This window comes from Nothoprocta perdicaria, unplaced genomic scaffold, assembly GCF_003342845.1.
Source record: "Nothoprocta perdicaria isolate Ctin4 unplaced genomic scaffold, notPer1 scaffold_205, whole genome shotgun sequence".
NCBI classification, from domain to species: Eukaryota; Metazoa; Chordata; class Aves; order Tinamiformes; family Tinamidae; genus Nothoprocta; species Nothoprocta perdicaria.
In genome coordinates, this window is record NW_020455261.1 from 218262 (window position 1) to 240344 (window position 22083).

The window sequence follows — 22083 nt, forward strand, 5'->3', positions numbered from 1 at the left end:
ATGTATATGCAGTGTGAGTGATTGCTTGGCTTGCAAGCCAAGCAATAAGGGGAATCCAGGTGTACCTTGCCTTTCATGTTTTGTTTTTGTGATCTGGTCACTGTTAGGTGAGGTGAAGGAGGTACCAGTGCATGTGACAGGCCAAGAACATGCTTGCAGTCCAGTGTAGGTAACTGTTTCTTGAGAGAATTCTTGAAATAGCTATTAAGTGATGTACCATGAAAGAATAAGCGTGACTTAATTTTTGAGGACCTGGTTCTGCCAGTTTTAGCCAGCTGGCTGGGGCCCAGATTTTTTGCCCAGTGGTCCTGTTATCCCTAGCAGAATTACGGGTGAATTAGGGGTCCAGCTGATGGCACAAGTGTGTTCCAGGGTTGCTCGTGGGCTCGCGAAAGTCGACCAGCACCCTGGACTGCCAGCTGGTCACAGATGAGTCTTCAGCCACGAGGCCCTCCGAGAGATAGGGGTGCAGGTCTAGTTTCTGTTTGCTATGTCACAGAACATCTAAACTTTGTCACTAATTCAGATCACCAGTGCCAGGGCGACCAGAATTGACGAAAACGTAACGAATTACACCAGGTCTCTAGGCTTAGAATCAGCACAGCAATAAAGGTAATAAATTGTACGGGATGGAAACAATTTGTTGGTGGTGTTTGCGTCCTCCTCGTCTGGATGTGGTCTTGATTCAGCTAATGGACGGAGTTAATTGAACCTCCTCCCACATGCATTTGCTGGAGAGACTGTAGGGGAGGTTGTGTAAAGTATATGAACTCTTAACTGAATGCCTTTTTGCAAGCTGGAAGATAATTTTCCATTTTTATGTAACTTTCTCTGGCAAGTCAAATTGGATATGGCTCCATCTAGAGCCTGTCTGGCTTGGAGTCTCCTGCTTTTCTTTTTTTTTTTTTTTTTAACGGTATTTCATTCAGAGCAAAATGTTCAGCATATGTGTGAATGATAATAATGCTGCATCACACTGTACAATGTAGGTACCAAACCACTGGAGAAGTTGTTGAACAACTGCAGATAGTCTGCTCTGCTGCACTCAAAGCTGCACCTCTTTGTAAGAGCTCGGTATTTTTAATTTTACATGTGGTTCAGAAAAGTACCCCTGCTCACTTTTCTTTCCCTGCTCCCTCTTTCTAACTGAAGAGAAACATTCCCCTTCTGCCTTTGCCAAATCATTTAGGAGAAGAGTGTAAATTGAAGCCATTTATCTTGAAATATGCTATTGGACCAGACTGTTTATACAAGTGTAAGAAATTGTAACATAGGAATATTTGGTCTGGTCTGCAAGGAAAGGGTTTCTCTAATTTTTTTTTTTTTTTTTTTTTAATTTTTACATATGGAATATTGGTTGAAAAATCACATGCATAAGGAGCTCCAATTTACACATCAATGTTCTAGTGCAGTTGGGACAGTCAAATTTTTTTAATAAGGAACAGGAATTTTTGTTTTTCACCTCGCAGCATTATTAAAACAAATCTGATACTCATTCCAGAGTTGCACTGTGATGGCTTTGAGGTGGAATATTCGGCGAGCGAGGTAACGCTTTTCTGCCTGGAGAGTGCTGATCGTGCAAAGCCAGAATCACTTGTTACTGACTAACCCAGGGCTGTTGCTGTTTGCTCATCAGTTGGTGGACGAGTGAGCCGGGAGTTAAACTACACGCGGCAGAAGATTGGCGAGGAGGCCATGTTCAACCCGCAGCTCATGATCCAGACTCCACAGGAAGATGGGGCTAACGTACTGACAGCAGAAGCACTCAAGCAGCACCTCGACTCTGCTCTTCAGGCCAGCAGAGTGCACGTCTACATGTACAACAGGTGAGGAGGAAAGCAGAGGTTTGCCTGGGCTTCTCCAGCAGGTGAAAAACGGATGGGCGCTTCTGCGCGCCTGTTTGCGCCTCGGAGCCTTTATCCTGTGGTCCCTGCTGTGATTTGAGTGTCTCTGGTCACTGATTCTTGCATGTGAGGTGAGATAGCAGCCATCAGCAGGCTTTAAACAGGTTAAATGGTCTAAGAGGCATTGGATGAGGTTCTAAAAATGTACCCCCATGATTGCTGCTGCAAGTGCCCGCCGTTTTCCTTAGTAAAGGAACTCTAACTGTGCTATTAAGCATAGCACCTATTGATGACATTCCTAGCAGTAGAAGCCTTCCATTTTATGGTTGAATTCTCTTGCTGACGCCTGCAGGAGGCAGGTGATGGCTGTGAACACTAGCGCAGGCCTAGCGGTTGCTCCAGGAGTGTTCCTTGCAGCGTGCACATGTGCAGGGCTGCGCTCTGCAAGGCGGGAGGCCCCGTGTCTTTCAGCACACCCCGCTGATTCCCAGAGGAGCCAGGCCCATGGCTCCGGCTGCCTTCCACCCGGCCTCATCTCTGGCATTTGAAGCCAGAGCAGTGGTAGCAGTGCTGCAGTTGAACAAAGAGGGCATAAATCCTAGTCTTTCTTTTCTCCTGCATGCATGAGTTAGGGCTAGGAAAGTCCTCTGAGCCTGAAACTGACCTCTCTCTCATGTCACTGGGTGATATCTTAAGTCACAAGTGGTCTTATGTATAGCCAGATTTCTGCCCCTTTCAGTTGAGTTGAATAGCCCGATAATCCAGAAGTAGCTCTGTTATTTTTTAATGGGTTTTACAGAGACTATTTATCATATTTAACAAATATTCGCAGTATATAACTACAAAAAGAAAGACCTTTGCCTTTGTGATATATATTCATTATAGTGAATAAAACTTGCCTTTTTTAGTAATGCACTACTTGAGGTATGCTTGTGTATATTACTTTCTGTTTTACATTTAGGTCATTTTAAAAAATATCTTTACAGTGCTTGTGAAGTAAAATTACAAAAAGAAAAACAAGGTTGTTGTTTGTATTTATTGCAGACAATGGAAATTGGAACACTTATGTTACAAGTCAGGAGAACTCATCACAGAAGCAGGTTATATGGACCAGGTAGGAATAACAGCCACTTGGTTATAAACATTTTATATTCTCATGATTCAGCTGGTGCTGATTGGCTTATGTTCTAGTCTAACTGTATTTTTTTTCCCTCCCATTCCTGATTTTGACAGATTATAGAATATCTTTATCCTTGTTTAATTATCACTCCTTTGGACTGCTTCTGGGAGGGAGCAAAGCTGCAGTCAGGAACTGCCTATTTGTTGTAAGTGTGCTGTTTTTATAACTTTCTAGGCTGACTGGTTTTAATTGTAAAACCATGCATGTTTTTGAGTTGTGTTCCCATTGTTTATTCAGATTCTGGTCTAACCAAAAAATAATAACAAAAAAAGTGTCACTTTAGAAAATATGCATTTTTTAAAATAGAACAAAGATACTCTGTTTCTAAAAGACAGTTTGCAAGCATCAGTTGAAGTTCTGTGTTGTAACTTTTATTGTTCTGTAGGCGTGCAAAAGAAAATGCAAGCTCTGAAATCAAGCTTTTTTTTTTTTCTCCTTTTGAAAATAAAACCAGAAGAGTTTTTTTTCATTAACTACAAAACACTGATTTGCTGGAAAGTCATTTTAGTTCAATGAAAATGTAGCTGTCTTGAGTAAAATCTCAAGATTTCCTAAGGAAGTAAAAGAGAAATACGTTTATGAGATCGTTAAAGAAACCAAACGTAGTATCTTTTATGAGCACAGTTTCTCACAATTTAAGAGCATGATATTATATGCACTGGATCCTGCAAAGAGTTAATTGCTAATCTGTGCAGGCATTTTCCGTTAATTATGCTAGAGTTAGCACTTGAGTTATTGTTTCTGTCCTGGCTTGCATGTCTCTGTAAAAGCAATTTGCAATGGCCATCTCCAAACCTTCAGTGTACAGTTTTAGATGGGGAAATAAAGGGGTTTGTGTTTTCTGGTTGGGAGGTTCGGAATAATGACTTAAGCCTGGTTAAGCAGATACAGTGTGGTTTGAACCACAGAACAAGGCAGCCAAAAGCCTTTCTGGGCTGTCAACATCACAGATTCAAGAGTGGGGGGTGGGAGATGTGACAGTGATAGTGGTGACAGCCGTGGTAGCAGGAAAGCTTCATGGCTGATAGTCAAGCTGCCAAAGCGCTTGAAGGAGCGCAGTATTGTTATAGATAAACAAAGATCAGCTATATTGATTGATTACATTTGCAAGATGATTATTAGACTAGCAAGAAGTAATCTGATACTATGTGAAAGGCTTTCTTTCCTCAGCTCCCTTTCTCCTTTCTCTCTCCCCTCCCCCCAAATTCTTTGAAGCAGCAGTTGGCTGCTTTTTTGTTGTTTAGGTGCTTGATGGTTTGTTTTACTTTGTTTGTAGATTGAAGTATTTTTAACATGTGAATATTCCCTTTCATAGAGTAACTTGTCTGTAATGACTGAGAGTTTTTGTTGAAATTAATGGGTCTACAAGAAAAATATACACTCATGAATATAATTAAAACATGCATTTCATTTTATGGATGAACTGAACCTCACCAGAAAAGTTTGTAATAGAAAACAACACATTTTGCATGAATATGAATTAGAAATTGTTTCAGTACTTTTTTTTCCCGTTGTCATTTTGTCCTGATTCCCTTTGCAGAGGGAAACCTCCTTTGCAGTGGATCAACTTTGACCCCTTAGAATTCTTGGAAGAGTTAAAGAAAATAAACTACCAAGTGGATAGCTGGGAAGAAATGCTGAATAAAGCAGAGGTTGGTCATGGTTATATGGATCGACCTTGCCTGAATCCTGCTGATCCTGACTGCCCAATCACGGCTCCCAACAAAAATTCCACCAAAGTAAGTTTGCTTATCCTTGCATAGATCTTGTTCAAGGGAGGCTGTGTATACAGGAAGAGAAAATAGTGCTGTTTCCTTCCAAATGAAATATATTTAATGTAGTATCTTCAGTGATCTTGTTATTCTACTGCTATTTAATGTAGTATCTTCAGTGATCTTGTTATTCTACTGCTATTATGTGACCTTAGCCCAGGGTCCATAGCGTTCCCCCTGGTTTGTGATGCAGTGCTTAATCCTCACCTTTAAAGGGAGGCTACAGTTCTGAGCTGCTGGCTACGTGTGGCACTGTGGGGACACGCAGTTCAGCATCACAGGCCCCCTCAGGGGGACCAGCCACACTGGGCATGGTTGCTTTTGTGCACTGATGCCGGGCAGCAGGAGTTCCTTCAGGCAGGGCCAGTTCTTCCAACCTTTGTGCAGAACTGGAAGCAGTGAGCACTGGCTTCATACACCCTTTTCTCAGTCACACTAGGCTTTGGAGGAGCTGCCTTCTGGTGAATGAGTATTGGGCTGGTTTGGCTAATGCACTTGTTGAGAGGACATTTCTTTTTATAGACCTCCTAGATTATCTTTAGTATCTGGTACACCAATACACTAGACGTTCATTTAGGATATGAATTTGTTTGAAGTTGGCCGGCCGATATGTTTCTTCTTCATAACTTTATTCTAGCCTGTTGATGTGGCCTTTGTGTTGAGCGGTGGATGCTATGGACTGTCCAGGAAATACATGCATTGGCAGGAGGAGCTAATTATAGGTGGTACCGTCAAGAACAGTTCCGGAAAACTTGTGAGGTGAGCAAATAAATGCTTAAAACTTAACAGCTTTTCCTTGTTCGGAGTTTCGAGCAGGTGTGGAGGATCCTGCAAAAACAGTTGCCTTTCAGAACATGGGAATAATGCATATAATGAATCCTGGTTTAGAAGAACATCCCTGAGAACAACAGAATTAAAAAGTGTGATTAAGCAGTCATATAAATCTAAAGAGGCATTACTGCCTCCTGCTTTTAACCTAAGGATGATAGTGTACATTCCTCAGGAAGAAATTCTTATTCTTGGCGTTTTTGTGTTCAGAATATATGTATAAAGCATTGAACAGTGTTGAAAGCATCAAGCATCTTTGATCATGTTTTGAAATATGATCAAAGGAAAAGGGGAAAAATAACTTGACAAATGTGTCTGCTCACCTGACTTCTCTTAGAATTCCAATTTCTCCACTGAACTGTTTGTTTAGGTTCAATACCGAGAAAAGTCTGTTCTTTGTCACTGCAACTTGAATACCATTTTGGCTGTTGAAACAAAAGCCTTTGTTTCAGTCTTCTTGAGGAAGTCATGGAACACTGGACTTTGTGGGAGGGAAGCCTTTTGAAATAGAATTGTTCTGGAAATGTAAGACATATGAAAATATTAAATACTTAGATGTATAAGCGGAATCAAAATCCATATTAAACTAGCAATAGTAAAATGTTTGCATAGATAATACAAATATCTTTACGAGAAATTTTGGTATGAATTCTGGACTTTTTTTTTTTTTTAAATGATACTGTATTTTGAGGCTTATTTTCCTATTAGTTTTGATTTATTCTGAACAAGCACACTGAAATGTCTTCCAGCATGCAGCTAGAGAATATATTCTTACTGGAAAACAGAATAGTTAACTACTGTGGCAATTTTTGATGACTAATGATAACCTTTGGGGTTTGTCTTGCTGCTTATCAAGTAATAGCAGTTGTCCAGTATCTTCCTGCAACAGATGAAAAAGACCAAGGTCTTCAAATGTCAAGTTGCCAACAACTTACTGCATTTAGAGCACCTCACAGAAGTAACTAGTTCCATGCCCTCCTCATAGTAATATGTCTGCTACTTAAGGTCTTTGTAACTGATTTGTAGGCTTACATTCTCCATTGGTAAAACCAGTCCTAATAGAAAAAATGTTCTGTTCAATTTTAACATGGAAGTGTGCCCTATCAAATTAAAAATTCATGCAGGCTTCTATTAGGCTTTAATTTGGGATTTTATGTAGTGAAAGTCATTTCCTCTAAACATTTGTATTTTTTGTCTCTTCCAACTCCCTCTTCTCTCCAGTGCCCAGGCTTTGCAAACGATGTTTCAGTTAATGACTCCAAAGCAAATGTATGAGCACTTCAAGGGGTATGAATATGTTTCACACATCAACTGGAATGAGGATAAGGCAGCAGCAATTCTGGAAGCCTGGCAGAGGATGTATGTTGAGGTAAAATTTGAAAGAAGACCTAGATCTCCTGCTGTAAAGTCTTCCTAAGATCTCCTGCCTTCTGCCATGACTTTACAGTTTTTCTTCTGGAAAGATGCGTGAACTAGGGCTGCGAGTTGCTGTGTTTGGTTTTAGCTGCAGCAGGCTATTTTAAAAGGCTGATTCCATCTCTCTTTATTGTGAAGGTAGTTGCTTATTTACCTATGAGAAGCCAGGAAGGTTCAGCTGTTTGCTGCCCGGAACTTTTCCTGCTTTCCTGAGATTTAAAAGGAATTGAAGAGCTAGACCAAGTTGAAAAGCATTTGGCTGGGGTGATTACGGTGAAGGTGTCTGGAAAACATTAGCTGGGCATGGATTCCGCTTGCAGCGGTGTTCCTGATGGGAGGGCCATGTGACAGGGCCTGCTCCTTGTGTCCCAAGCCGTGACCCCTGCCGCGACGCCTCCGGCCCCGCGGAAGCAGCGGGAGAGGGGAGAGCCCGGACGGCACTCCGCCTTGCAGGGAAGCAGAGCTCGCGCAGCAGCCGGTCTGTGGCAGCGTCGCAGCAGGAGAAACCTCCGTAGCCATCGGGGCTTAAATCACCAGCTTTGAACGAGCTGTAGGCACTGTGACCTTCACTGGAGGATGCAGATTCTCCCTGGATAACCAGTAGCCTGCAGAGAACAAGTACCAAAAATACTTACTCCAGCAGCCTTAATGAAGTCTTTGTGTAAGGTGTAAGTCTTTACAGGAACACTTAAGGCATAAGTAGTTGACTTCAAATGTGAAAGACAATATATATGTGTTTTTGTTTGTTTTCATTTGCATTTTGATTACCCTCTTTTTTTTTCCTTCTCTCCATAGGTTGTTCATCAAAGTGTTGCACAAAACTCTACTCAGAAGGTGCTTTCTTTTACTACAACTACCCTGGATGACATCCTAAAGTCATTTTCTGATGTCAGTGTGATCAGAGTAGCTAGTGGCTACTTGCTAATGGTAATATTAGCATATTCTTGTTTATTTAATTGTCTCTGGTAGTATAGTAAGCATGAACAGCTTCTTTACTGTTACCAGCCAGTGATCCAGAACATTTTTGGAAGGCTTAAAATCTGTGTTTTGTAAACACTGGCTTCAGAGTTGTCACCTGTTCTTTTTTGTAATCTCTAGTGTATCTCTTCTGTTTAGAAATGCTTGTAGGTTCTGTGTGTTCTTGGGGGGATGGAACTTTTAGAAAACGATCCATTCTAATATTTTGCTTATGTCTCTGTTTTGTTTTGGTTTTTTTTCCCCTCCTCTACATTCAGCTTGCCTATGCCTGTTTAACAATGCTGCGGTGGGACTGCGCCAAGTCTCAGGGTGCCGTGGGGCTGGCAGGAGTCTTGTTGGTTGCACTCTCAGTGGCTGCAGGATTGGGCCTGTGCTCGTTGATTGGAATTTCCTTTAATGCTGCCACAACTCAGGTATCGAGGAGACACAAGTCCGCTGCTAAATCGAAAGCTCTCTAGTGAATGAACACATCTGAGGAAAAGGAAGAGCTGCGAATGTGTTTTGATTTCTAGGTTTTTCATTTATGCCTTCTGTCTCATTGATTTTACTTTAGGAAATCAGGAGGTGCTGCAGCTCTCTTGACCTCCAAATGCAGTTTGTTTCAATAGGTAGATTTTGAGATGCTTCTTTCTCTGTGTCCCAGGTTGAATATGGACATCTGTTTGTGCCTAAGAGCCTGCAACTTTTGTCCTTATATCTGAATATATCAAGATATTTGAATTCTTCAAGTATTTTGAAAATATTTTGAAACATTCTCTAATATTCTTTGCCTACACAAGCCTAGAATTATTTTTAGTGAGGTTTGGTGTCCATACACAGTCCACCACAGATTCTTGAGCAATTTTTCAAAATAAAACATCTGTATTGCATCCTTCAGATTTTGCTTTTGACTGTTGGATTTGAGTTCAAATGTAGCATGAAAGTTATTTTAATTAATTTTAATTAACATCATCTAATGACTACTTCCATGGTAGAACATGGAAATATTAACTTGTTTTTTGATGTTTGTTTTTTATTTTTTTTTTTATTTTCTTCCCAAGGTTTTGCCTTTTCTTGCTCTTGGAGTTGGTGTAGATGATGTTTTCCTTCTTGCACATGCATTTAGTGAAACGGGACAGAATAAGAGAATTCCATTTGAGGTAATGAAAAAATGAGGAATTGTGGAAGGGGTCTATTTGTTTGTTTGTTTTGTTTTTTAATGAGTTGTGAATGCAATACATGTCCCTTGTAATAGTTTTCACTCTTACCATATCTGTGGGATGACCTCTTCCTTTGCAGGATGTCACCTTGTTCAGTTTTTCCATACACTGTTTGTTTTGCAGGACAGAACCGGTGAATGCTTGAAGCGAACAGGAGCAAGTGTAGCCCTTACATCTATCAGCAATGTTACTGCTTTCTTTATGGCTGCCTTAATCCCTATTCCTGCTTTACGAGCATTTTCACTCCAAGTAAGTTTATATGCTGTTTTGTTAGCTCTTACAGATGATCACCTCATGGGAGGCTAGTGATGACTATTTGTGGTAAGAGCAACAGACTGTATTCTAGTCTATAATAGAGTTGCATTTCTGGGGCAGAAGTTCAGTGCTTTCATTAAAGTTTGTGCAATTTGCTGCTGTTAAAAACCACAACCAAAGTGCAGTGACAGCAGTGAGAACAGACTTGCCATGTTTATTTTTACTGCAGCAATTTGTACTGCTTTACTCTGAAAGTAAGTTTGTCAAACTGTTGGAGAAAAGTCACCAAGAATTTTATTATGGTCTAAGTTCTTTGAGAGAAAATGTGAGTTTTATGGGCTACACCATGGATTATTCCCTCTTCCTTTCTCTCTCTTATTGTCTTCTCCTATTTGTCTGTGATAATAAACCTTCAGGAAGATGAAATATTAAAGGATGCTGAAGAAAGCTGCTGTTAAAAGCAAGAACTCTTGGAAGAAAGCTCTGTGATGTTCTCCTCTGACACAGATTTAGCTCACAAGCAATTTATAGCAGTGTCTGACCTTGGTGCAGAGCAGGAAAACTGCACTTTTTCAGTAGTCATTTTTCTTCTATTATAGCCTGAGTCTCCAATCATTTTTCATTCCCCTTGAGCCCTTGACCTAACCAGAGGAAGCAAGGGCCGCAATTTTTCTTAATACCTCTGGCAATTATTGCTGTTTTCAAAGATTTAAGCATGGCTGCATTAAGTTGTAAAATGGTAAAACATTCATGGTGGCAGCTAAATGACCAATAAACATTAATAACTTGTTTATGATTTCTTCTCAAAAGGTAATTTGGTAGCAAATAATGGAGAAAGTGAAGGAAAATAAAAGCATCATTGATTTGGTGCACAGTTGTCAGCTCAGAAGTTATCTGCAGCATCTGAAACCAGAGGTTTTCATCCTAAATGCTCAGCAGTACGCAGTTCTGCTGTCTTGCCAAAATGTAGTTTCTGTTCTTATAAATGTGTGATGTATAAGACGTAAATTGTTTTGTATTAGGGCAAAGACCATTTTTGAAAGCTAGTCTGGTACGTTTTTAGAAAAATCTTAATTCTGTGGCCTAAATTCAGACATCAAACATGAACCTTAAAGAGCGAAAAGGATGCTGGAGATTCACTCCAGTAGGAAACAGAAGTCCTATTTTCCTGCTACCTGGATTCGGCGTGACTGTGCTTTGTGGATGCTACTTCTGCATGTCTCATAACAAGATGTGACAGAGAGGAGTCATTTTGTCCTAGTCACTATTCCCCATCTGAGAACTGTTTCTCTTGAGATTTCAACATAGCCATGCATAAACATGCTGATATTATTCAGAGTAACAGCAAGGCCTTTTCCAAGGCAACAGTGGACATGAAATCTGTGTAGGAATGTTGCAGTGTCCAGAGGTTAATGTCTGAATTAGGCAATCTTTTCTTACATGTATCTGTAACGTGGTTTTGTTTGCATATGGTAAATCACTGTATATAAGAACCAAAAAAAGAAAAGTGCAAAAGGGCAGCTAGAGACTAGTACTGAGGATTAATTGTTACTAGGGCAGTGTGTGTTTATCAGTTAGGAAATAGGGAAATGACAACCCTTATTATTAGAAAGGATCATCTATTACTTGCTTTGTGTAGCTTCACTAGGTATAATCAAAATCAGGTGGTACATTTAATCATATTCAGAATCAGCTAACTGTGGCAGATCTTGGTGGGTGGTCTGTATTCCTGTATGGATTTCTTTATTTACAGTCTTTTTCTTCCTTCTCCTCCTTACACAGGCTTGTTTAAACAAGAACTCCTTGCTGTCTTTGAGGTTCCTAGCAAAATTTAGAAAGCGATGAAATACTGCAGTTTACTTTTCACAGATACTGACTTATCCTCATCTAGATAGCAAATTTTTAACACATGGACTAAAAAAAGGATTGCTCTTGACCTTATTTTGCTCTTCATTCACTTTTCTTAAGACATCACGAGATAACTGTCAAGATTTCCATAACTTTTGAGGCCCAGTATCTTTAAAATAATCCAGCTGCTGAAGCAGAGTAAATGGTTCTCTGACTAGCCCAGCTTTTAGTCAGAAACCCGTGTTTTGCCTATCAATGTTTTTTCTTTCTCAGCTTCTTTTCCTTCTGCTAATGCAGTTCACTGATACCCAAGTTGTTCATTTACTTCATGAAATTTAAACAGTGCAGGAATTTGATAGAGTTAGCACAACAGAATGTTTTAGCTCTTGCTAATATAAAGGAAATCAGTGATTTTTTAAAGTCAGACCCTTAAAATTCCTTTATGGAGATGGGGAGCTTTTTAGCACTCAGTAGTTTTTTCCTTACCAGCCCCTTATTTGAGGAGGTTTAGGCTTTGAGATGCTGAATGCATCCTAAGTGCTCAGTCAAAGGAATCACCTGCAAGGGGGTGCTCAGGACTTTGAAAGAGTAGGTCCTGAGTTTTAGGTTGCATTTCTTAAAATCCAGGGAGATTAATATTGAAGAAATCTCCTGAAAATTTTTGTGGTTTACTGTGTAGCACTTTGTTTAGAGGATAAATGCAGGAAGCATGGCAGAGTCGAAGTCCACAGACAGAATATTCAGACCTCCTGTGGAATATGTTGTTCCCTGGAAAGAAAAGGCACAGCTTCCTAAAAAATTCACCTAGCTCTTCTTGCTTACACCAGAAGTTTCCTCCTCTAATGGGAGAAGAGTGGCATAGATTCACTAATGAATGATGGTGGCACTTTGCCCAATAAGCCTTAGCAGTATTTTTTTTTTCCCTCACAGTATGGATGACAAGTTTTTTCCTAAATATAAAAATGCACTGGCAGGTGGTGGTGCTTGTGGAGAGAGAGAACCTAAGTTTTTAAGCGGACTCATTATCTTACAGCACCGAGGCAGTTTGTCCCCCTCCTCTTAGCCAAGCCTTTTCCTTCTCTCTGCTGCTGACTTGAGGATTTCACAATCCTCACAGAATCCGAGTGCCTGCGGTGCCGGGACGGAGTTGCAGAGGGGCGGCAGCCGGGGCAACTCTCCCTTCCGGGCAGAGCAGAGCAGAGCTCCCCGCGTGTCCGTCTCCTCTGGCTGGCGCTGTGGAGCGCACCCCAATCCTGGGGTGGGCACCGGGAATGGCAGGGAGCAGCTCATCCCGTGGGAAGGGCCGCGGCCCGCCAGCCCATCCCGTGCCACCGCCAGCCCGCGCTGCCCCTCTGCCCCTGGACGCTGCAGATGCACGAGCGGCAGCAGCAGCGTTTTCAGCCCGTGCTTTAATAAAAGATGCCTCTCAGAAAGCAACCAGAGTTTTGTCTGCTTTTTGTGGCATTTTCTGGCTTTGCTCCGATGTGCTCGTTTCACTGCATGCCTTCGTTTCTCACCCTTGAGTGGGCCCCATGTTTTTCCCCTTCTAGCACTAATCTTACCTCTGTTGATTTTTCTAGGGGAAAGCCTGAGGCCCTTTTCTCTCCTGTTTGACTATTTCCTTCTGAAAGGGTGAAAGCAAATGCCCTGCTGTTCCCCTAAATCCTCAGCCCACTTTCTTTCTGCTTAGCTCTTCTCCACAGATGGCCTGTGTGCGAGGAGCTCTGCTATTGCAGACCTCTGTTAGTGCATTTCCCATCAGTGCGGTTAGTGCAGACTGCGGATATTACCAAGGTGAACATAAGGTTCTTTCATAAGGTCCCATTTGCAGCCACCAATCCTCCATACAGTAGTGGGAGGGGAAGTGTTGGCTGGTGAGTCAGTTCAGAGTCATTCCTCAGTTCAGCTGCTCCTTAGCAGCTTTCCCTTCTCTCCTTGCTAGTCTGGATCTCATCCTCAACCTTCCTCCTCCACCTGTCTCAGTGACTCCCAGGTGCCTCTGGAGTTGGATGTCAAGCAGGAACTGAGGTCTCGGGGAGGTGTGCGGCACCTTATCAGTTCTTGGGCATTTTTTTGGTGATGAGACAACAAACTGGCCTGGTTATCAGAGCCATACGTTATATTATTTAACTATGGCAATTGAGGAGTGACATATCATTGAAATCTTGGGGCAAAGGACTGTGTGAGAGAGGGGAAGTATGTAATATGTAGGAAGTGTGATGTTATGCTGTAGGAATTCATTGAAACTCAAGTCTGGACAGTGAGGATTTTTAGAAGTATTTGAATTGTACTGTCAGTACACCAGCACTGGTATGGCACAGTGGAAGATCTAGTTGTTTTAGGAAGAGATTGTGTTAATAAGGAGATTCACTAGGTGTTGCTCATATGGTTACCAGCATTCTTTATTACAAATTCTTCTTCAGCAAATCAAATGTGAATGCAACTTACTTTGTTGCCTTCTCTCCCACATTATTAAGGATTAGTTCTTAGGTTTGGCAGCATTTGGGACTTAATCTAGTTGGGCTCTACAGAGAAAACTGATAAGGCTGAAGGTGTTTGTAAATAAAGTGTGCAGAAGTAGAGAACATTGGTTGGTTTTTCAGGTATGCTGAGAAGAATATGAATTCTTGGAACAGGCCTTAGCTGATCTTTTTCCAAATCTCATCAGTCCTTAGCTGCTCCTTGGTAGGAGCTTTTGGTTAGACACAACTAATTACTCATGTTTTATGGGTGATTCAACTTTCACTGATTTGGCAGCCATAAATAGAGCAGTTGTGTGTACTAGGTCCTGCAAACACCTTGCTTGCAACAGCAGCCATTTGTTTTCCTGACAGATTCAATCCATTCTGGAGGCGATCAAAAGGAAATCACTTAATTTTGAAGTCTTGGCTCTGACCTTACATACCTTTCTGTGTGGATATTTATAAATCATGAAACAGTCGTTAGGTCTTTTCTCTCAAAGATTAAAGTGATGGTTAAATGCTAATTAGACTTTAAACACTAGATAAACTCTGTTTTAATGGTTGTGTGTGCAACTAATCATCAGGACGAAAATCCCTCTTTAAAGAGGCTGAAGACAACAAAAGAGAAACACTTATTATTATCATTAATCTTTTCAAAATCCTTACAGTTATTCAGTAGGTTAATGCTTCAATTTTTGCAGATAACGAGACAAAATATCAAAATTGTATTATTTAGAGTATACAATTTATAGGTAAAGAGGATCCATTTGTATCAGACACTTAGTTTATGTAATGTGATTTTAGTCCTTTACTGACTGTCTTAATCCAAGTGGTGATTACCTCAGATGTTAAAGGTGGAAGATATAGTTTATATGCTTTCTTCAATGTGAAACTGGGCTACAATAGGTTCCTATGGCTTGTGTGATGCGTTGAAGGTAAAATATAAGGTTTTCAGGTTTCTTTTTATTTCAAAATTGTTAGTGGCTCAACCTCTGTGGGTTTTTTCTAGTTGCTTTTTTTTTTTTTTTAACTACCCTTTTCTAATCCTGCCCCTCTCCAAATTTTCCCTTGGTGATGACTTGTGTTTCTAGCTACTCCACAAATAAACGCTGTTAACATTAATGATAGATACTACACCATGGCAGATGTTCGTAGTGTTTCTCTGTAAAGTTCTGCATAGGAGGAGTTTATCATTTGAAAGGGAGAGCTATTGTTTTTCTTCAAGTATTATTTGCTTTATAAATTCAGGTAACTCCTAAGTCCTGTTTTGTTAGACTCACTTGTTTGTCAAGGTCAATTTACACAAACAGGAGGGTTCAACAGTCCCGAAATGTTCTTTCTAGCTAGTCTGTAATTACAACAAATGTATAGCTACTTTAGTAAATGGAGCAGTTTCATTAAAATTGAATTAAACATTTATTGATTTAATGATGTCCTTTAATGTTACCGTGGTGCTTAGGTTGCTTCAGGTATCTTAAATATGAGAACTTAATTGCTGTTTCCAAGTTGACTTTGCTTACATCATCTTACACTGTTTGAGATTTTTCAGTAGGGCATAGTCTCATAAAAAAAATGCAATTTATTCACTGTCTTTTCCTCTTAAAAATCTTGGTGCTACCACACCTGTAGGTACAGAGGAGTTAAGTTAGTATGAAGCTTAAGTTAAAAGAAATGGATTAACTACAGTGGGCCTACTGTATAAAACTGGAATATATGTCCCACTTCAGAAAGCAATTTGGAAGTGTCTGATGAGTCAACACAATAAATGGATTGGTGGATGAGAATAATGAAGGAGTTTAGTAACAAAATGAATTCTCTTGTGATTGATTTCTAGGCTGCAGTTGTGGTAGTATTCAACTTTGCTATGGTTCTGCTGATTTTTCCTGCTATCCTGAGTATGGACCTTTATCGTCGGGAAGACAGAAGGTTGGATATATTCTGCTGTTTTACAAGGTAAGAACGTGTGATAGAATTGCAGTGTATGGGGTGCAAGATTTTTGTGTTCACCGGCAGTGCTACCACCTCTTCTCGGGCGTGGAAAGTCTTTATGGCAACAGGACAGCAACAGGGTCAATGTGTTAACGCCACAGTTTTATTGCTAGGGACTGAAATACATTGGCTCCTGTCCCTCTTCCGTAGCCTTTTCCCATCATTCACATGCATATTCATCTTCACTGTTGGAAGACAACTTTTTGGAAGCACATGCAACATTCATACTCTAGGTGTATTTTTGAATTTTCTTAGAGTGTGCTTCAAGGTGTCCAGTACTGGTATTGGGTAAACTTGGAAATCATGATCCCATCTCTTATGGAAGCCTATAAATAGCTTGGGATACTGAGGAGCTTTAAGTATAATGAATCGTTCACTGTGTATTTATTTTTATGTTTTTAAAGCACTGAAACTTAAATAGATAAAAAATTATAGGCAGCCTGTAAAAATGACTGTTCTTTAGCCTGCTTTGCATAGGACTGTGCAGAATTCAGGATGTTCGGGATGTCCATTGCAGGACCGTGATGTAGTTTTTGTTGTGCTAGTTGAGAACTGTAGTATGCACGGTGTAACCTAATACAGCTCTGTACTAGGACAGTTCTGAGGCCAGGGAGCTAGGAGGTGGCTACTGTCCTTTAGCAGAGCTACGGCTTAGCAGCTGAGCCTTATTTTCTACCTTAGTTTTTGCTCTTGCCTACAGTGAAGAGGACAAGCTGCATTTCTGCACTTGCACTCTCACATGCATGTCATAACCTGGATGTGGAGAAAGCACTTTGTATCTTCTTGACTTTCCATACCTACTTAGGAGCACACATAGTTTGACATCTTTACCTTGGGAGAAGAAAGGGATTTCCTAAAGTTGTTTTTGCGGGGTTAGAGCAGGAGTTTGGTCAGAACGACAACACTCCTGTTATTTTGTTTCTTACTGAACCATAGTTTCACTGACTAGTCTTAACTGTTCTTAAAGTTTCGGAGTGCTGATTCTCTGGAAGGCAGTGCAGTTGGCCTCCCATTTATTCCCCCATCTTAAGTTGCTCCACATGTGAATCGAATGTAGGCCCATGTACTCCTGAACAAATTCAGTTAAATGAGTTTCCTTTGTTTAGATAGAGAGTGTTCTCAATTCCTCTTTCATGTAGCATTTGTCAACTTGATGAAAAATCTCTGATACTGTTTTCTGTTGTTATTTTGTTGTTTCTTATTTATAGAAAGGTGCTCGCTTCTTACAACTCTTTAAAATAAATTGTTTGTCTATTACACTTTCAAATACACTACAATAAAGGGAATGCTTCTGAGAAATACTCTTGCAGTTCCGTCTCCATGTTGCCTGTCCTTCCTGGGAATTAATCTTTGCATATGTTTATTTCATTTTTAAAACATGCAGTCAGTGTATGGCAAGTGATTTCAGCCTGCCTCCCAAAAGCCTGAGATGTTATCCAGAAGGCCTAAATATTATTTAACAGTTACTTTAATAGTTCTAAACAGAAGAACTCGCCATGTCATGTGTTTACTTTTTGATCTTCTAAATAGTTTAATCCTCAGCGTGGTCATGTAGATGAGAACTCACACACCTATTGTGGGTTCAGGCTGTGTGTGGTTAGCCAGCTATTGACCTGATTAGGGTGTGTAATTAATGGAGCAACGTGAGGTGGATGCCAGTGTCTTCAGGCAGATGCTGGTTCATTCTTTCTGGTGCCCAAGAAATGGATGTATTCTCAACAGACCTTCACTTTGAATCCTGCCTGAGAAAAATTCCCTAGGAGTGCAGAGGGATATCAGCATCAAAACATCGCTTACTTAACATTAACCATATAGTAGTAGTAGAAGCAGGCTGAAGTAGCAGCCGGTTATTCTCTTCGACATGACCAAAATTAAGGACCCATGTAAATATGAACGAACGAATGTTTTTCTCTCCCCTTACAGCCCATGTGTCACCAGAGTGATTCAGATTGAGCCTCAGGCATATGCAGAAAACAGCGATAATTCTTGCTACAGCCCTCCACCCCCGTACAGCAGCCACAGTTTTGCACATGAAACTCAGATTACCATGCAGTCCACAGTGCAGTTGCGCACCGAGTACGACCCTCACACGCAGGTGTACTACACCACAGCAGAGCCCCGCTCAGAAATATCTGTGCAGCCAGTGACAGTAGCTCCGGATAATCTCAGCTGCCAGAGCCCGGAAAGCACGAGCTCGACGAGGGATTTGCTCTCCCAGTTCTCGGACTCCAGCATGCATTGCCTTGAGCCACCCTGCACTAGATGGACGCTCTCGTCTTTTGCAGAAAAGCATTATGCTCCGTTCCTGCTAAAACCAAAAGCTAAGGTAACCAGAGAACTGTTTACCTCTTTCTGATTGTTTGTTTTTCAGAAACAGGCTTCTCCCTCCCCCTTAGAAAAATTATCCTTATTATAGTATTACGTGTAAATAATAGTCAGAACATTTTTGGAGTAACAGTTACTCATAATTTTACAGCTAACTTGATAATTTAAAAGTTTTACTGTAGTGGCGTACTTTTCAAATGTAGGTAAGTAAGGGGGAGTTTAGTGACTTTCACTCTCATGAACTGTTAAAACTAAAGCTATTTTTTAGCTTAATTACTCTGTAATTTTTCTATTCATGATCTACCACCCATTTGCTATATCCCAGATTAGTTTTGAGTTTGTAGTGTGTGTATTTTTGTATATATAAATAAAAAAACTTAATACACTGTATGATAATTTTGAACTTGGCCCTGTTGTGTGCCATTATGAGTTGTTAGTTTCTTTGGAAACATGAAATTAAATGCATTTCTATTTTCTGTTGCAGATTGTGGTTATTTTTCTTTTTCTGAGTTTACTTGGACTCAGCCTTTATGGAACTACCCGGGTGAGAGATGGACTGGATCTCACAGACATTGTACCACGGGAAACCCGGGAATATGACTTCATTGCTGCACAGTTCAAGTACTTCTCTTTCTACAACATGTATATAGTGACACAGAAAGCAGACTATCCCAATGTCCAGCACTTACTTTATGAACTCCACAAAAGTTTCAGCAACGTGACGTATGTTTTGCTGGAAGAGGATAAGCAGCTTCCCAAAATGTGGTTGCACTACTTTCGAGACTGGCTGCAAGGTAAGAGAGAATTACATGACCTTTCTGGTTGTGGTTCTAGAGTAGCAAGCACTTCTTGTCTGTGTTAGTGCTCTCCTCTTCAGACACATTCTCACGAGTAGAGCCTGCCTGCAGCAGGGAGAGCATGTAGGTGCCAGTCCAGTCTCTGACTTGTGCTCACTGCTTTCCCAGCACAAGTGTGCTCCCAACACAAGAATTTCAAGTGTGCTTGAATTCTTTGTGGCTAAGTTTACTCTCCAGTAAATCAATTTTGAAGCTTCAAAAGATTATAGTCATGAGAGGCTATATCATGTCGTTAATTTCTGTGCAGCTAATGAGGAGTTCTGCCGTATAATTACTGCCCAAATGTGGACCAATGTCTTAGGAAGGTAGATGTTTGCCGAATGTTTTCAGAACAGTAAATGAGAAGCCCCAGTCCAGCAATGTGTTTTGGCACAGGCTTAATTTTCAGCACATGAGTGATCCTGTTGGCTCTAGCTGGGACTGCTGGCATGAAGAAAATTCAGTGTGGCTTAGGCTTTTTATTGGCCTGGGAGCTTACAACACTTTCTAGTTTTCCTGTCAGGTATCCCCACGCTGCTTATGGTTTTATCTGTGCTGAAATAAAACTGAGTGTGGGGAGGGAATGTGAGGGGTAGCCTGATAATAAGGTGGGCTTATTTAAGTCATGCTGTAAAAACTATTCAAGTTGAGCTAAATAATTGTTTTATATTTAAAAGAAATAACAATGTTTCATCTCAGGAAATTAAGCAGTGCTCTGTTGTGAAACTCCTTCTGCCCAGAAATACTTCTGTCCTACCTCGGTCCTGTTGGAAGAAGCTCCAGGAAGCTTTTGCCAACAGAAAAATAAATTGTACTGACCTACTGTGACTGTAAATTTTAACCTTAACTGTTTACAGACAGCTAATGCAGCCAGTGTTTCTTAGAAAACATGTGCGTAACTGTTGGTATGTGGGATATTTTCTTCTTCTGAAAATATATGGGCAGTATTAGGAAATCTGAGGCCACCAGGTGACATGCATAACAAAATGATCAAGTTTCCTGTATATTTAGTGCACTGATAAATCAAGCAGGGAAGGATTTCAGTTATTAGATTACTTATAGTTTTCAGATATATTGGATCCATTCATTACAGTCGTCTTATAGGAAGTTTTACTTAAAATACTTTGCTCACATAAGTACGTCTAACTGCAAGAGAAGGTGTCAGGAGGAAAGTGCAGCATACCTTAGATGTTTTACATGTTGGGAAGCTTACTACACTTCCTAGATTTCTAATCAAGCATCTTCATGCATCCTGTGAAGTGTTTCCAAATTCTCTTGTAGTTTAGGGTCTTGTTTATTTTTCTTCCTCTTTGAGGGGATATTTATACCAATACAATGTAAAGAAACGCAGCAGACTGTGGGGCGTTTGACCGGACCATCCGTCTCCCGCTGCCTGCCGGTGCGGATCCGTAAGGCAGGCAGAAATGTGCAAGTTGGTGACTCAAGGAGAGGTTTGTTGTGGGAGCTGAGCCAAGTGCCCTCACGTGGGAGGGCTGGCCCTCAGCAGGTCAGTTTGCAGGGAAGAGGCCAGGAAGAGGATCCTTGGATCTGTGCTGCTGGGGATTTCTCCCATTGAGACGCTGGAGATCAGATTCCTTAGACCCCTCGTGTTTTCGAGGCTCTAGAGCCTCCCAGCGGTGTTTGCTCTTCCCTTTTCCCACGCAGATTGGAGGGAAAGTGAGAACAGGTTTTACGAGTAAGAGGCAGTTCTAGGCTGCATGCAGGGAAGATCCTGGACAAGCACAACAGTGGATAGATTGGTGCATTCATACATGCTGCAGAGAGACAGCAGGGCAATCAAAGGAGGGGTGGCTTTGTTTGAACCTCATGGCAAATTCCCACCAACTTCACCAGGAATTCAGCGTGGGAGATTGATGGCCCCAGGTGGCCTTCCAAGACCTCTGCGTTTGTCTGGCAGGATAGAGGATGGGCTGGAAGGAAGTGGCAGGGTGTGAACAGGAGCATTCCCGCCGGCGGAGCAAACTCGCAGCCCCGCTTCACTTGTGGTGCAGCACCCTCACACCAGCACACCTCCCTGCTCTCAGGGCGCCTTCCCTTCTGCTTTGCCGCAGCAGCAAAGGCTACGCCCTCCCCTTACCTGAAAATGCAGGAGAGGAGGATTTACGCTTACCGTTCACTCAGACTGGAAACACTGCGACATTATTTTTGTGTTTGACTGGAGGTAAACGAGGTAGCTTCAATTCCCTGATGACTTGCAATTAGGCCTGGTTTTGCAAAGGGTAATCTTATCTCGGGTTTCATGGTGCCAGCTGTTCACATGGGTCGGAAGGAATTCCTTCCTTGCTTCCATTCCAGCATCCCACATAACTTTGGAGGATTTCACTTTCCTCTGAAGTAACGAGCAAAAGTAACTGTTGATGTGAAGAAAACAAAAAAAGAAAAAGCATAAATAGCATTTTTAAAATTGCCTTAATTTGTAGAACTTTCATGCAGGCGGGGGGTGCTAAGTTACTTCCATCTCTCTGTCCAGAAACATTAATCTCAGATATTTTTCAAGTAGATTAAATGCATTAAAATAATTAATGTGAACAATTTATAATAAAAATACTGTTCACTTTGAAATCAGCCACTCTCCTATCTATTTCAAAGTGTTACTGGAAGTTTTTATTACTGAAATGTTGAAATCCTCTGGAACTTAAGCACAACTGATGGGGGTTTCTTGATTTTTCAGCATTATTTCCAAACTTTGAGGTTCAGCAGTGTCCAAGCTCAGTAATAACATGACCTCAAGTACAAGGTGGATAAGCCGGCTAAGCAATTAAGATAAGGAAGCTGGATTTGAGGGATGATAAGGGCTGAGGCGATCCGCTATTGGCTGGGGGCGGTGGAAGAGCTGAGTTGCTCCCGCAATAGGAATATGCGACGCGCGTGGCGTTTTTTAGTGTGGTAGCAAAGGCAAGTTGGTAATTGAGCCCGCAGGTGCACTGGTGGTAGCGGGCGGCTGCGGCACTGGTGGTAGTGGGCAGGTGCGGCACTGGTGGTAGCGGCCGCGTGCGGCACGGGGCGGTAGCGGGCGGGTGCGGCACTGGGCGGTAGCGGGCGGGTGCGGCACTGGGCGGTAGCGGGCGGGTGCGGCACGGGGCGGTAGCCGGTGGGTGCGGCACGGGGCGGTAGCGGGTGGGTGCGGCAC

At 41.4% G+C, this 22083-nt stretch overlaps 1 protein-coding gene across 1 annotated transcript in view; it reads left to right on the forward strand.

Moving 5' to 3' along the window:
• Positions 1-1670: 1670 nt before the first annotated feature.
• PTCH1 (patched 1) overlaps positions 1671-22083 on the forward strand; it is a 41091-nt gene continuing 20678 nt past the window's right edge. Inside the window, 13 exon segments of the mRNA XM_026038246.1 lie at positions 1671-1826; positions 2889-2958; positions 3078-3169; positions 4565-4763; positions 5434-5555; positions 6846-6993; positions 7836-7967; positions 8276-8431; positions 9059-9157; positions 9341-9466; positions 15617-15735; positions 17695-18097; positions 18581-18890. Coding sequence (XP_025894031.1) covers positions 1696-1826; positions 2889-2958; positions 3078-3169; positions 4565-4763; positions 5434-5555; positions 6846-6993; positions 7836-7967; positions 8276-8431; positions 9059-9157; positions 9341-9466; positions 15617-15735; positions 17695-18097; positions 18581-18890 — 2107 coding nt within the window. The 5' untranslated portion in view covers positions 1671-1695.